The 16,029-nt window shown below is 30.0% G+C and overlaps 1 protein-coding gene across 4 annotated transcripts in view; it reads left to right on the forward strand.

Moving 5' to 3' along the window:
• LOC126848122 (neurexin-1) overlaps positions 1–16,029 on the forward strand; it is a 203,450-nt gene that overhangs the window by 122,513 nt on the left and 64,908 nt on the right. For all 4 annotated transcript variants that reach the window (XM_050588724.1, XM_050588726.1, XM_050588728.1 and 1 more), the window contains one exon: positions 1,420–1,572. In XM_050588724.1, coding sequence (XP_050444681.1) covers positions 1,420–1,572 — 153 coding nt within the window. The remainder of the gene's footprint in view (positions 1–1,419; positions 1,573–16,029) is intronic.

Here is a 16,029-nt window from a genome sequence, read left to right on the forward strand (position 1 = left end):
AATTCTAAAAATGAACATAGCACAGAAAAACTGCATATGTAATTTTTATAATTTATATCCGATTTTTTAACAAATTTAAAATTAATTTCTCTGCATTAAAAATTCAAGAGGATGTGTACTTTTTAATTAAAAACAATTAAATATATTTGATAATTAAACTCTCTATCCAAATTAAATTTTGTAGTAATCTTATTATATCAATATTAATAAGTATACGAATATATTTAATATCTATTAAAATTTGTTAAATAATGTATATAGAATTATTTTTTTTAAATTAAATACTACGTTACTTTAGAGCCTCGAAAATTGCGGAATTATTTCTTATTGATAGCGATTCACACAAACTTTCTGGATCAATAAAAATGTCCACCCAACGCAACGAGGTGTCGACTTGGTCATCGTAACGCAATGAAATATTCATGTCAGCAACTTACTTGGGGAGTTTCGCCGAGAAGTAAAGTCGAACTAACACGCCATGGGCGGCGACAAAAAAACCCGAATAAAGCGATAAAACTCGACGCAATATAAAGCGCTTCGCGTAACCAAAAGGTTAACGACGACTGTAATTTGCTGACTGTTTGCGGCTTAAGTAGCACGATGCGAATCGTCCCCGGTAAATTATTCTTACGAGTTTTATTTACGAGCATGCGTACGCTCGCGATATGTAAATTCAGAATTTGATTCATTTTATAAGATTTCTTAGTTCCCTACTGCAACTATATATTGACTTATGATTATTATTAAAAACAAAATAATGGAAAAAAGTTTTTTCTTACGTTATATATAAATTCTTTGTAATACTACACTTAAATTTAAGAGTATTTAATTTTAAATAAAATTTTAAATTGAACACATGTAACTTCATAATTAATATAACAAATTTTAATGAGGAATCTGATGCGAAAAATACACATCCAAATTTTTATTTAAAAAGAGGAATTTTTAACTAATTATTTTTTCAGTTTTCACATTTAAATCACAATCCGCACATTAATTACCTCACCTACAAAATTGTATAATATAAAGTTATTAAAAAAATGATTTATCCACAACATATAGAAAATAATTCTCTGTGAATTTGGATAAAACTATGTTGCATACAATTTATAGATTTTAGAAATTAATGAATAATATAATAAAATGTTTTGTTAATGTATTTCCATATGTAAAGAAATAACATTTAATTACTCATTAGTTTTAAAAAAATACAAAACATTAATTATTTTTAATATTTATCAATTAATATGTTATATCATAATATAATAAATTGCAAGGAAAATATTTTTGCGGAAATTTTCCGTCTCGCTTTATGGCAATTAATGATATTACAAAAATCGTAACCTTAATTTCTGTTTCTGCTCTACTTTTTGTTATCGTGTGCACTAGCTGACATGACTCTGTTTACTGTGCTCGCAGGTGGAGTTTGCTGCAGAGGGAATCAAGATGGAATTGATCGAAGCGGCCAAGAGCGGGGCAGCGGGTGCTGCGGCTTGGGGAAAGATGGATTTTCACTGTCGTGAGCCAAAAGCCTCGGATCCGATCACGTTCACCACGAGAGACTCGCATCTCGTGAGTACATGTTCTTCTTATTTGTGATAAGAATGCAATGTCCTTTAAAAATGTTTATACGCACACTCGTTGCGACTCGTTAATCATTTGTGAAAGGAAAGAGCAAGAATGTTCGCAAAGGAGAATTCTTCTCATTTTAGACTGCACATAAACATTGCTCGAGAAAAAAAATCAATCTTAACCCACTTTCAAATGTCATGTATTTCTATTAACAATAAGTATTATTACTGGGCTTTTGACAATTTAGTGTCCGAAATTCGCTTTTCTCTTTTTAGAATACATAAACGATGATTTAAGTTAAAACTGTAAAATTATAAAATATGTAGAGCTATCGGTTTTCATTACACATATTTGCGTGAATAAAACATGCTACAACTGTTCTAAATGAATCGTTTTTACTCGGGAGCAAGCAAAACCTTTGTAAAGGGCTATACTTGAATGCACGTGTTTGATAAATAATGCAAGGAAAAGAAATACGATCCAGTTCCATTATCGAGTAAAGAATCGTGACGATGGAAATATCCGATTAAATTGGGAATGCACCAGGAGAAGTTTTTTTGCGCGAGTCAAGCAAGAGCTGCAAATAACTGTCCGAAGCAACGTCACAGTTCGTTTTCTAATCTCGCTTTTCACGAATATCTCTGATTCTCGAAAAGGGCCGAGGTCAAGGAAACTGGCTTCGCCAATGTCCTTGTTCTAAATTAATAGAGGTCTTCTTGATTTTTTTTTATATCCAGAAGCGCATTCAAGCTTGCACGTGGCGCATGTACTCGATTGCCGATACGTAATTTGTTCCTCGGAGGCACGTAAGCTTTCAGAAAAAAAGAACGCCAAAGAAAAATATTAAACGAGAAACGCAATATACGGGTAAATTAATTACTTATAAAAATATACGTTTATTAAATTATCGAAGAATATAAATGCAGGAAAAAATATGAAGCACCGTTAAGATTTTACTTTGATACACCGAAATCTCGGCACTTCGTTCTTTTCTACCTGTGCATTATTGTTGCGCATATTAATATTATAACGCACCGACTATGACACATCCGAACACATCCCTCGCCGATTGACATTTATACATGTATACCCATGTTTTTCCAGAAACTCTAGAAATAATTTTAAAGGGAGTTTGATTTTATAAAGACTTTTTAAACATTACCACAGAATATTATTCAACTTAAGAAAAATATTGCATGACAGCTTTAATAATTCTTGAAAACTCTGTATTATCTTTATGTGACGTCACGTTTGAAAGATGCTCATTGTCAACGATGTACATTAACACGAGTGCGCTTCGCACAGTGCGTACCCTCGTGTGCTTTTACGGGTCACGAAGCATCGTTACCATTGCAAATCCTTGTTACATCGGTTATCATGCTGTCAAAGTACGCGTGCTCTGAAAGCGCGTTCGCCATCCTCGCGCGGAAGCTTGTTTACGTGTATGACTGTTCTTGGATTACGATGTTCAGTATCGTCGCGGTTTATGCAACCGGTGCATTAATACCCGCAGTATCCATTCTGGTATACGCCTGTCTCCTTGTCTGTCCACATGATACAGAATGTCTCAAAGTCGCTTATTGCTTTAAAAATGCAACACAACACGGAATTATCACAAGTCGACAAATCAAAGATTCAATATAATCTTAATCTGTCTACGAAAAGTTAAAAGTCCTTAAAAGTCGCGTTTATCTTTCTCAATAATTTTAATAATCAATTCAATAAGTAATCACGTGTGATAAAAGTGACTTTCATGAGATTTAAAAAAAAATAAATAAATGGACAACTCCAAATAAATCATTGAATTCTCAGTGAAAATATTATTTGATTTTGACTTTTGAACACCTTGTATAAGCTTCAAGCCGCCATTCTATCGTGCAGCTTTTTATCATACATAATATGCACACGATAATGAAGCCAATGCACGTGATATTCTGCAACTACTTTAGGTCACCGAGATTTTTAATTTAATAAGAATATTAAAAAGCTCCCACGAGGTTTTCTCATAGCTATTATATGAAAAAAAAAATGATTTATATACCTATATATTATATATATATCATATTCGATATTCGCTAAGAGCTACTTGTAACGTAAAATATATCTTACCGTATAACTCCCCCTAGAGTTAATGGATCATTGCTTTTGAGCCCGAGTCTAATTAAATTAAACATTCGATAATTTAATATAAATGCAATTGCAAAGGCAACCTAATGTAGTAGATAATATCGAATAATATTTTCTCAATTAATAAACAAATTAATATACAATTAATTCAGCAGACAGTTTATAAAGTAAAAAGATCTTATATGACACTTTCTTATATTATATTACCATAAACATTACAATAATAGAATATCTTTTATCATAGCGATAACATATTTAACCTTTGTAATCCACACCTACGGTAACACGATCGATATTACTTTCGACCGGCGTGAATAGTATACATTAAACTCGTTATGATAACGAGCAGATGGTCATTCAAAATGGAGAATACACTCGTGTTCGAGATTCAGTTATAATTAATATCGATATCGGCATATGAGCGCAATTACCCAGTTATATCATAAAGCTGCATTCGTACTCCCCATGTTGCGTTTGGTAACACAGTAAGAGAACATATGAATACGAATGCCGGTATTGTTGCATTCATAATTAGATCGAAAGCTGTGATGCCTGCCGCGTTTAGATATCGATATCTCGAGTTATTGCGATATCAATGGGGATGTATTGTATATTTTTGTATATATATATATATATGCATGCATTGTAATATTGCATTCTCGATCGTTCCGTATCGAGATTAAAGTGCCGTAGATAGTTTCCGAAAACATATGCATCAGCAACGAAGACGTATTTTCGAGGGAAGAAGAATTTTTCTCGACAAAAATTCACCTGATTTTTCTATCTTGAAATCTATTGATTTTTATAACACGAAATATTGCATTTTGATAATCAAAAATCAGATAAACAGTTAAATATTTTCGATTCGTCAAAAAGATTCACTCACAGATAAATATTCCAAAGTGTCATTTTATATCTTGAAATCATTAAATCAACAAAGATTTCATTAAATGCCAAAGTCCTCCAAATGAATAGATCGCTTTATTGATCATTTCGTATATTCACGATATCGCGTCTTTTACGCGATAGTTCTTTGATCTTTCACGTGTCGTATCCCTTTACTTTTAGAGCGCATAAGGTTTTACGAATCGTTGAATTACATTTTATATGCTATACCGCGATCATTTGCAAACGAAAATCAATGCTGGAACATCATAACGACCACATGGTGGACTATTTTAAAGGAGTAATTAGAAGATGAGACGTTTGCGGCAAACTCGCCACAAATCAAAACGCTTCTTTGCTGGATGGCGCCAGTAGTCGGAGTAAACGTCAATGCGGACATTACGTTTTAATTATCGAGGACCGTCGCCGCTTCGCTTCGATGACCATCAAAGTTTCTTATTAACAGAAAATTTCATCTCATATTCTCAAAGAATTCTTATTACAATAAAGTTAATTAATTAAAGTTAACTTATTGTTAGAGTTAATTATTTCGATCTAAGTAATACTTATATGTATTTATATAACTGATATTTTCAAACAATTTAAATTCTATTGATATTTTGTAACTTTTTATTTTTTGCATTATTGTAGTTTATTATTGTATTTGATTTTTATATATAAATATAGAAACTAATAACGCGCATCAATGCAATATCGAAATAGCTTTAAGTTGTATAAACTATTATTTGCATGTTAATGTAACCGTGAAAGGACTCGTCATCATTTGTAGCTCGACTATTCTAATTGAAACTCGTTACACTCGAAATTACTCCGCATCGCATTGTATCCAGCATTATCGCATTATCATATTAATACTGTCATTTCGTTTTACTTGTCAAAAGCAAATTGTGTAAGTTATTAAGTGATTTAAAAAAATGATGTTTTATCAACTCTTGTGCAATTCATTCTCAATAACCATAAAATGATCCAACTAAAATGTAACAAAAAACAGTTTCTCTCAGAATTCTTATTTAATTACAATGTATATAGCAACTTTAGACTTTTACTTTTATCAACTATTTATTAACAAGTTAATATTATACAACGTTTTACCATCTATATAAAATTTCTGACTAAATCACCAATTATTAAAATTATCAGTAAATTTTTTATATTTATTTAGTAAATTAAATAAATATAGAATATCAATTTTTCTTTTTATGTGACATTTCAAATATAATTTAAAATAATTTTTATATAAAACTATCACGCAAAATTAAAGCTATCACTCAATATTACATTCTTGATTAATAACATCCTAAAAATTCGATAAGTTTGTCATTTTTTAAGAATATATATTCTTTTAAGAAAATTAAGATTTAAAATATCAACAAAATTGAAATGAGATAAATATATGGAGCCTCGTTCCATTATAATACATAAACCTTTTTTACGTTGACGCACATAAATTTAATGTTTTTTTTTTATGTTTTGATTACAACAAAGATGCAAAAGCGTAAAGAGTATCTCGCATAAGATTTTTTTACATTTTGCGGCGCATTGTATAGTTCTGCAGGGGGTTCTTGTATACCCTCGCTGTATTACGTGCACGGAACACATTTGCAGTACGAGCGCGTCGGATGCATCGCCGCTGTTACACGCCGATTTTCCTCGTCTACACGGCATTGCCCCTGATTTATTCTACGGAACTTCCCGTGTTCGGCCATCTAATGCACCACGGCCATATAGCTATCCCGTTGCACACGTGGCTACATGCATCAGCGAACTTCGAGGCTGCACTTTTTCATCCGCCCATTTTCTCTCGAGTTTCTGTAGAATTAGTCGTTAATCCGCGATGTGCCATCTCAGGTTTATAATTAAGCAGTAATTCAGCCGGATCAAAACGAAATAAAACAGATTCTGATCTGATTTATCAAACAGACATTTTTTTCACGATAATATGAATTTTTTTTTTCTCTCCTATTAAATTTGCTACAAGAACCATTATTCAATGTGTATGGACATGTATTTTCTCTCCCAGATATAATGTACCGATACGTATATATTTTTTGTTTTATAAAAAATAAATTAATTATATAATTAGCATTATCTATATATAAAAATAAAAATATGACATTGATTTTTATTTTTTCTATAAAAAAAAATATAATACATAAAAATGTTCTATCATATAATTATTAATATTTTTCATACATTTATCAGAGTTCTTCAAATTTAATTTTCGTACTGTTATGAAAATTATTAATTAGTATTACATATATTAAGAAATTATGAGTTAAAAAATTCATTTAAAAAGAACATAGAGTAGAGTTTTATGTATCGTGTAATGTTTATTCTGCGCGCTTGCATAGATCATGAAAATTCGTTGTTGGGAAAGTCAAAAATTGGACGTCCCGATTCGCTTATTTACCGTAGTCACGGCACCAACAGAGCAGGGACCATTAAGCAAAGTTAATTCCAGTTAAAGTAGAAAACTCATGAAACTACCGCCGAGCTGGGCGACATATTATTAGCCAGCAGTCGTTTTCCTCGGCGACTTTCGCGACATTATATAGTTACCTGCGGTGCTATAAATGCGTGTTATAAATGTAAAATGCACAAGGTGGCCACAGTAGAATTATTCTTCAAAAATTTCCAAGATTTAATAATTTACGGAGTGTATACAGAAATGAAAACAATCCATTCTTAAAAAAAAAAACGGATTAAATCGAAATTATAGTCGCTTCTTTTCCTCAATATTGATTGGTTATTTTAATATTACGCTGTACATTACTTCATATTAATAAAAATCTGTCATGGCTGCGTATTTGACAATTTAAATATTATATATATATATATATATATATATATATATATATATATATAATTTTGATTTAATTGATTTTGAAAAAACAGTTATACATATTATTATATTACATAGAACTAATTTTATAATAGTTATATGTATTTTATACTAGATGCGTGCCCTAACCGCGTGCCCTAACCGCGTGTTTTACTCGCGTGCCCTATTCGCATGCCCTAATATAATGCACCGTAGGCTACTTCCGTTGAGCCAGTTGGGCTTACCTATTGTTGATCCTGGCCATATTAATTCTGGCTACATCTAGCCAGAGATGTAGCTTTGACCCCCTATCAGAAGTCAATGAAGGAAAAAAATTCCTTCCGTTGCCGGCTAATTATTGTCGCCGGGGTACACAAGCATAATTTTATGCTCATTTATGACAAGACAGTTTATCATGCATCGTTTCAATAAATTGCAAAATTTAATATTTGAATAATTTGACTTTCAGTCAAATTATGACACACAAATGTTTTATTAATTTATTTTAATATAAATTACATATTATAAATATTATATATTATTATAAGATTAAATATTATTACTTCAAACAATAATTAAATTTTACTGATAACTTGACATTAGATTGACTAAAGTAAAATTATATTAAACCGATGCGTGACAAACTGTCTAAAATTTCATTGATGCTATGATAATAAAGATGGATGGGCTGTGAAAAATGATGACAAAATTTGCGCAACATCACAATTATCAATATTTCATCTAAGAAATAAAATTATTAGTGTCTTCTACATTAAATAAAATTTCTATTGAAAAAAATATTTTATATTTTTTCCAATTTTTTTAATTTATATTTTAAATTATATTTCTAATGTGTTTTAATAGATATTTAAAAAGTCTATTAAAAATTATTTGATTGCATTTATTATAGCCCATCCATTTTGAGGCAACGGATTTATTTACAATCTACAATCTACATTTGCATCTACAATATCTACGGATCCGTCATCTCAAAATAAAATAAAATTTATCACTCACCGGCACTGATGCGCAACAGCGGAGATTTGGTCTTGAGGCTACGTTGTCTGCAACATACAAATATAAAACCCAAATTAAAGCAACGTTTAAAATAATTATTAATATTTCAAAAAATTATTATTGTGCGCATTGAATTTTATATCCGATGCGTATAATAATAAAAAGGTATATAAATATGAAATAATTTTATAAATTCTAAAAAAGAAAACTATTTTAAATAAAAACTTTTATAGTATGAGTTTTTCTTGTTTAAACTATTCCAACAAGGATCGAATCGAATTAATGCGTGTGCGGGATTTATAATAATTAATATAAAAATAATAATACTCACCCTTGGGTTGCTCCGCCGGTGCAGGATGCCTCTCCTAGGCCTCCTCCTCCTCTCAGTTTGATTGATACGCGTGATATTTTAAACGGCACTCCCGCACTTTTACTAAAAGATACTTCCACACTTGTACGCGCGATATTTTGAACGACACTCCCGCACTTTCGGTATGATCGAACCCCGTTTCACACGAAAATCGTACTGCGAGTCGACTACTTTATTGCTCGAGCGTTGCTGTAGGACTGATAACAAGGTTATACGTCGTCAGACGTTAGCGCGCTAATGTTTACATCACCAAGGCCGAATACAATGTTATTGTCTTCGCGGCCGAAAATATATTGCGTACTATGACGTATATACGGTGTGGAATATTAAATAATATAAGTATTTTAAATGATAGATTAATTATTTAATAAACGATTAATATATCATGAAGCTTATTATTATGTTAATTATTATTCGGACCTGCGATTTGATTATTTTGTTACGCGTTCTCAAGTCGAATCATATTTAAATTATCAAAAAATCGAATAACGATAAAATATGAAATATAATTAAAAATCAAGTATTTTTAAAGAAATAATTATTGTTTATAAAGAGAGAAAGAGAGAGAAAGATCGCGATAAAACAATAATTTACAATTTTGATTTTAATCATTTGGATTTTTGATTAAAACGTCACGCAAAATACGCACTTCGGAATTTATCCTTTATGATATAATTATGTATTATTCAAAATTTAAAGTGTGTGAAAGATAATTAATTATTTATGATATCAAATTATTTCCTGATACTTGTCGCGATCGCGTTGAGTAGAGAAATTTGATGGAGTGTCTCGCGTTCTACTACCTTATTGTTCGAATATCGCCGTGAGAATAATAAAGTTGTAAGCCATAACACGTTAACAATTATGCGCTAACATTTACGCCATATACCATGTTATGTTTTGATTACTCGTTGCTGAAATATTTTTCGCACTATGACGTATATACAAATGGAATGTTAAATTATACATGTATTTTAAATTATAAATCAATTATTAAATTATCAATTAATATATTATGGAGTTTATTAAATCGATACTGACAGTATTGTTACCTCTTTTTCGCGATGCTAATTGGTTATCTCGACGATGCACTTAACATTACTTTATATCAATAAAAGCTTGTCATAACTGAGAGACACAATTGATAGTTTAAATATTAAGTGGCTGTGTAATTTTTATTTAATTTATTTTGAAAAAGTGGAAAACTAGAATTAGTATGTAAGTAATTATATACACATAAAATAAATTACGCGCGCGAAGCGCGCGTTTATAGTATTTTAATAGAATATTAAAATACAATATAAAAAAAAACTATTTTTATTATTATGTAAGCTTAAGAACGTAAAAAAATTATATATGCTCTTTCCGTAATTGGATTGTACATGATTTATCTAATGACTCTAGAATACAAAATTATAAATATTTGAAATATGGGCATCAACCATATGTTATTATGTTTCATCATTTCCCAGGAGATTTAAGTGGCTGAGAACAACTCGGGTACCTCGGGTTTGTTAATCCCGTACTCACTATTGTGAGCTCCTGAGGGACAATAATTATTTTTTAAAAAATGTTTTTTTTTTACTTTACATTATTTTTCTAACTGTTTTTCTTATTAACTATAATATTTAAATAATATTCAAAATAATATATATACTAAAATGACATGTTTCTTTTTAAATGGCTATGTTTGAAAACATTATTTTAAAGAATTTATAAGAATTTTTCTCTCTCTCTCTCTGGTAATTCTATTAAAATTATTACTTAATTGATCATTTCTGTTAACTGTTTTAATAATAAATCCTACATATTTGTATTTAATAATCTCACGAAAAATTTTTTAATAAATTTTTAGATAATATTTAAAATGCTCATTTATCTTTAAAACACTATTTAAATAATTATATTTAATAATCTATATTTGAAATGTTTTTATCATATTGGATAGTGAAATAATATCTCTATTAAATAACAAAATATAATGTTTTTTATCCATAATAAGTAATACACGACATAAAATATAAACTATTAATTAAAAATATAAATAAAAAGAGAATCTAAAAACGATAAAAAGATATTTTATGAGATTTATTGTCACTTTTGTGAATATATTTAAAACAATTCAATAATATAATAACATTATTTATAGTATTCTGCAGACAGGAAAAAATGTGCAACGTCAATAATGAAATTGTGTTGTATTTGTCAAAAAAAAAAAAAAAAAATTTATGGAAATTCTGATTGTGCGAAATGATCAAATTAAATCAGCCTTGAATTTCATCGCTACAATCTCGTTTTCGTCTATTTTGCCGCGAGGTACAATTTAATAATAAAAATTTCACCACAAAACGACAAGACTAGCGAGATAGAAGGGCAAAAATCGAGCCAATAGCAAGAACACCGGAAATGCTTTGCCAACCGAGAATGCACAGTGTGCTTTTATAAGCAAAACACCGGAATTTCCGGTAATCCAATTAGGCAAAGACGCGCGAATTACCGCGAATCCCCTTTCTAGGAATCACGCTTGTTCCTCGGTACAATCCCCGGCTTCGTCTCCCCCGACTAATTCGAGAACGATTCAATCCCATTCAGCCTTCTCTGGTAAATGGTAGGGTGGAAAGCTAACGAGCCCCGAATGACTTTAACGAACGCAACAGAAATATGTTTCTCGCATCGTCGATTCGATGCAAAATATGATTTCACGTTTGAAGAAAGAAATTATTGATATGTTCTATCAGAATTTTGTGTGACTTAATTCTCATTTCTTTTTATCACGCATCTTCCATTAATCGACTAACGTCGTATAGAATGACAGATATTTTCGTCTAAGTATCTCACGTAAAATCCTTTTAGTCTGTGTATCGCTGCCAAGATATATCCATATCTAACCGAGATCGTCTCAGAATACTTCACATCGAATCAAGACTCCCTTCCGATCCTTAACCGTTTCCACTCCACCGGATCGTTAATCCAGACGAGATCAACCCGTACGACCATCAAGGGTCTCGTCGCTTTCGCTCCCGCTGCGAAGAAATTGAACAAGTATTTATGATCCTTTTTTTTTTTTCGTAGGGGTGACGATCACTTGTGCGCGCTCGATTTCACACTCGGCGATTTACGATATTATTTCTATCGTGAGTCGCAGGGAATCGACCGTGTAACTTGGCGCTCACGTTACAGCAACGCGAATGTCGTCGTTATTCAACGAGATTAGCCCTTCGGCCTCCTTTCACGTTGTATCCCTTTTTCCCTTTCTCTCCCTCCGTCCCTTTCGCTCTTTTCAAACATTTTCGCCCGGATAGACGACGAATCTCAGCCGGCCGGAAAATATACGTCCCTGCTAAATAAAACATTGTCGGGACTGGGTGCGAAATGCACCGCGAGGATAAATGGACGAGAAAGCGCGCGACGGGGTTGCATCTGGGAAAAGTGTCGGAAAGAATAGCGCGGATATACTGCTCGCTTGCAATCCTGATTCATTCCTTTTTTTCCTCTTGCTCTCTCTCTCTCTCTCTCTCTCTCTCTCTCTTCTCTTTTTTTAGTTTTGTGCATTCTTTTTTTCTTTTATTTGCAAGTTTCCCATAGTGCACACGCAAAGTTGATTTTATTTTTCCTACATATCGAGGCCTTAATACTAAAAATAGCAAATATACAATTAAAAGTTTAATTATTTATCAAATCAATTACATAAGCGCTATTTAAATAAGATTTTTTTGTCTAAGTAACCATTTCTTTTTTTATTAGATTTTATTTGCTAAAGCGAAGATTAAGAAATTATTTTCCAAATGAAACAAATATATGAACTTATATGTATATTATATGATTATTTTAAATAATAAGAATTTCTTTGAACTACCACTTTCCCAATTTAATTTGACAAACGTAAATCTTGCATTAATCTTAAGAGAGCAAACGTATATGTGTATTAGAATTATTAATTATTATAATTATAATTAATTTATTATTATAATTATTATTAATTATTATTTATGAAGAGAAATTACTCGTGTATATACTTGATTTATCAAAAGGGATCCACGACTGCAAATCAATCTAAATAATGAATAAACCGCTGCATTCTCATGGATCATGCTACCTTTTTTTAATTGGTTATATCGCGTGTAGGGTGCAATGATGGTTTACTTCGATCGTTACCTCGCGACACGCGTGATCGAGAATTACGGGTCACGATTCCGCTGGAAAGTAAATCCAGCCCGCACTCGTAAATTTCGCGCGCAGCTTGAGCAGGTTCAACGATTTTCAGTAAAATTATGAGTTGGCATCTGACCGACAAATCGCGAGATTTTGATGCATTATTAATCACAATATTCGTAAAATGTTCTCTATCTATTCTTTTATATCTTCTCTTCTAAAATATATTGTATAGCAGAAAATGTTTCAGTGAAATGTATAAAGTAATGTATAAACATATAAAATTTAATGGAACATGTCTATAGAACTACATTAGTTATATAAAAATAGGAGAAAAACAAAATATTTTTATTGAATTCATTGATATTCTTCTCTCCTTTCTAAATTGTTAGTATGAAAAAACTTGAAGTTAATTTTTCCTTGAATCTTTTATTAAATCTTTAATTTAACATTGAATAGGAAAAAGTAATTTTGCCAAATAAATCTTATTATATATAAGCATAATTTTAAAATAGGTCACTTAACTTTAAGAGTTGAATTCTTTGATTGATTCTTTCTTTAAAAAAAATTTGATTGATCGCGTTACTTTTTCACACCTTCTTAATTTTTAGTTTTTAACAGTAAATATTCTTGGAATCTAATTTCCTCTTCATCTATTCAAAAATATTAATATAATAAATATAACTAAAATATCTCTCTTATTATTAGTCTTTTTTCCCTTTTGACCTATCCGGTGACCTTACTGCCGGCTTAGCTCTCTTAGGTTCATTAGAGTACTCAAATCTCCTCACTTGGCAAATGCCTTCGTTAGGATGGAGATATAATTTTCGATCGAGGAGATATAATTTTTATTATAACTATTTATCACAATGTTTATCACAAAATATTATAAATATATATATATATATATATATATATATATATATATATTTATATACGAAATACATAATAATAATATAAAATATATAATAAAATTATAATACAATAAAGAATACAATTTATAATAATAATATAGAATAATAGAAGGTAATATTATAAAATATTTTGTACAACACAAAATTCATTCAAAATTTTCAGATTAGATAATTAATTATGCTATATTAATCATCGACTCTCAATTACAATATTTATTAAAGATTACATAATGCAAATAATATTTATTAATTATATCTCTTGATTGTAAAGAAAGATATTTAAATTATACAAGTGTAATTTAATTTTCTAAGAAAATTCGATGTGTGAACAGATAATTGAAGCTTTGGTATAAATCAACAATCAAATAAGAAAATAATAATTGCGATTAAATATACAAGATCAGATATTTTGATTCGCGGATAAATAAATCGCGATGATAATGATTTAAAAAAATTAAATCAAAATTTTTCCATCGAATAACATACCATTTAATTTCCTATAGCGAGAAGAATGATATCAAACGTAAAGAGTGACCTAAATGTGTTTTATTTTACGGGTCCCATCGGATTGATCTGTAAAGAAAAGTTAAGCTACCCATCGAACGTCAAGAATCCCGCTACAGGATGAACAAATTCCGAATCTTTCGAACTGTTCCCAATAACAATGACTTCAATATTTCAACGAATCAACGACAATCATCATCTTTAATTCGCAAGATCAAGATTTACCCGAGAAAATATTTTTTCACTATTTAGAAATATCTCTCTCTTTATTGAAAAATAAATGGATATAACTATTTTTATAGAAATTTGTTTACGGACGCGAATAAATTTAAGTATAAGGATAAAAATTTCTCAATAACAATTTTTAATAAATATTTTAAATAAATAAATAATAAAAATTTTAAATATATAAATACTTTTTTATAATTTTGCGATCTTGAATTATAGCATAAAGTTTTAATATTCTATAAAGAGCTTTACAATATATTATATAATAATGAAAATCTTATTATATAAAATAGTATAGAGAGAATGTCTGGCAATTCTAAGAGCCTTAATAATCTTAACAATCCTATCGATCCTAACAATCCTAGTGATCCTAACAATTCTGGTAATCTTAACAACCCTAGTGGTCCTAACAGCCTTAAACGCCCTATTTGCTGGTTAAGCCAGTGGATATCCGCGATTACTTGAGATTTAGGGAATGTGCCCTAATCGGGATTTAATTTACGATATCACATCAATAGCGTTTTTTTTTTATCTCCGATCATTTTTGCGTTTCTGTTTATTTTTTACTTATTATTGTTTATTTTGCATGTATCTATTTAGTTTGCTTGTTTATTTGACGTGTTTATGTATATTATGTGCCATTTTAGAAACACGAAAACATATATATTTTGTATATAATTTAATACATTTTTCTTTCACTCATTGAGACACGATGTTAAGAACATCTCCAAATTGATGTTCCATTCGTTTCTTACACTGCAATTCGTACTGTGAAGTGACTTGATCTTTCTTGAAGTACTCTCACAACCAAGTGCCATCCCTTCCTCTTCATAGTGCGAGCAATCGGGACGGTTGTAAGACGCCCTTCCGTCTTTTAATTAACGCGCCAGCCGTTTTCGGTGCTGGTTTAATTAACCGAGTGAACTTCTCTGCAAGGCGACCGAGTTCCAAGAATTAATAAACGCGAGTGTAATGTTTACAGGTAGCATAATAATTAATTTCTATGGTGACTAAGTTTCACTGTCGAATGCTTCGTGAAACTTTATTCAAATATATCAACAAATGACAAATTAATTTGCCGAGTTAATAATATAGCGATATACCAATTAAAAAGTTTCTTTTAAAGCGGGGATTATGCATTTATGATAGTATTATTGAAGCTTTGCAAAATCTTTATTTTATTTTATTTTATTTTATTTTATTTAAAACAATTTAAAAATAAACTTCTTAAATTAAAGATTTGACATACAGATAAAGAGCTAATTCTAGTTAATATTTTATGAATTAAAAAAGTCTTATATATATATATATATATATATATATATATATATATCATATAAATAATATAAATAATATAAATAATATAAAATATTATATAATATTATATATATCATATAAATATTATATAAATATTTTTA

This window comes from Cataglyphis hispanica, chromosome 3 (genome assembly GCF_021464435.1).
Source record: "Cataglyphis hispanica isolate Lineage 1 chromosome 3, ULB_Chis1_1.0, whole genome shotgun sequence".
NCBI lineage: Eukaryota > Metazoa > Arthropoda > Insecta > Hymenoptera > Formicidae > Cataglyphis > Cataglyphis hispanica.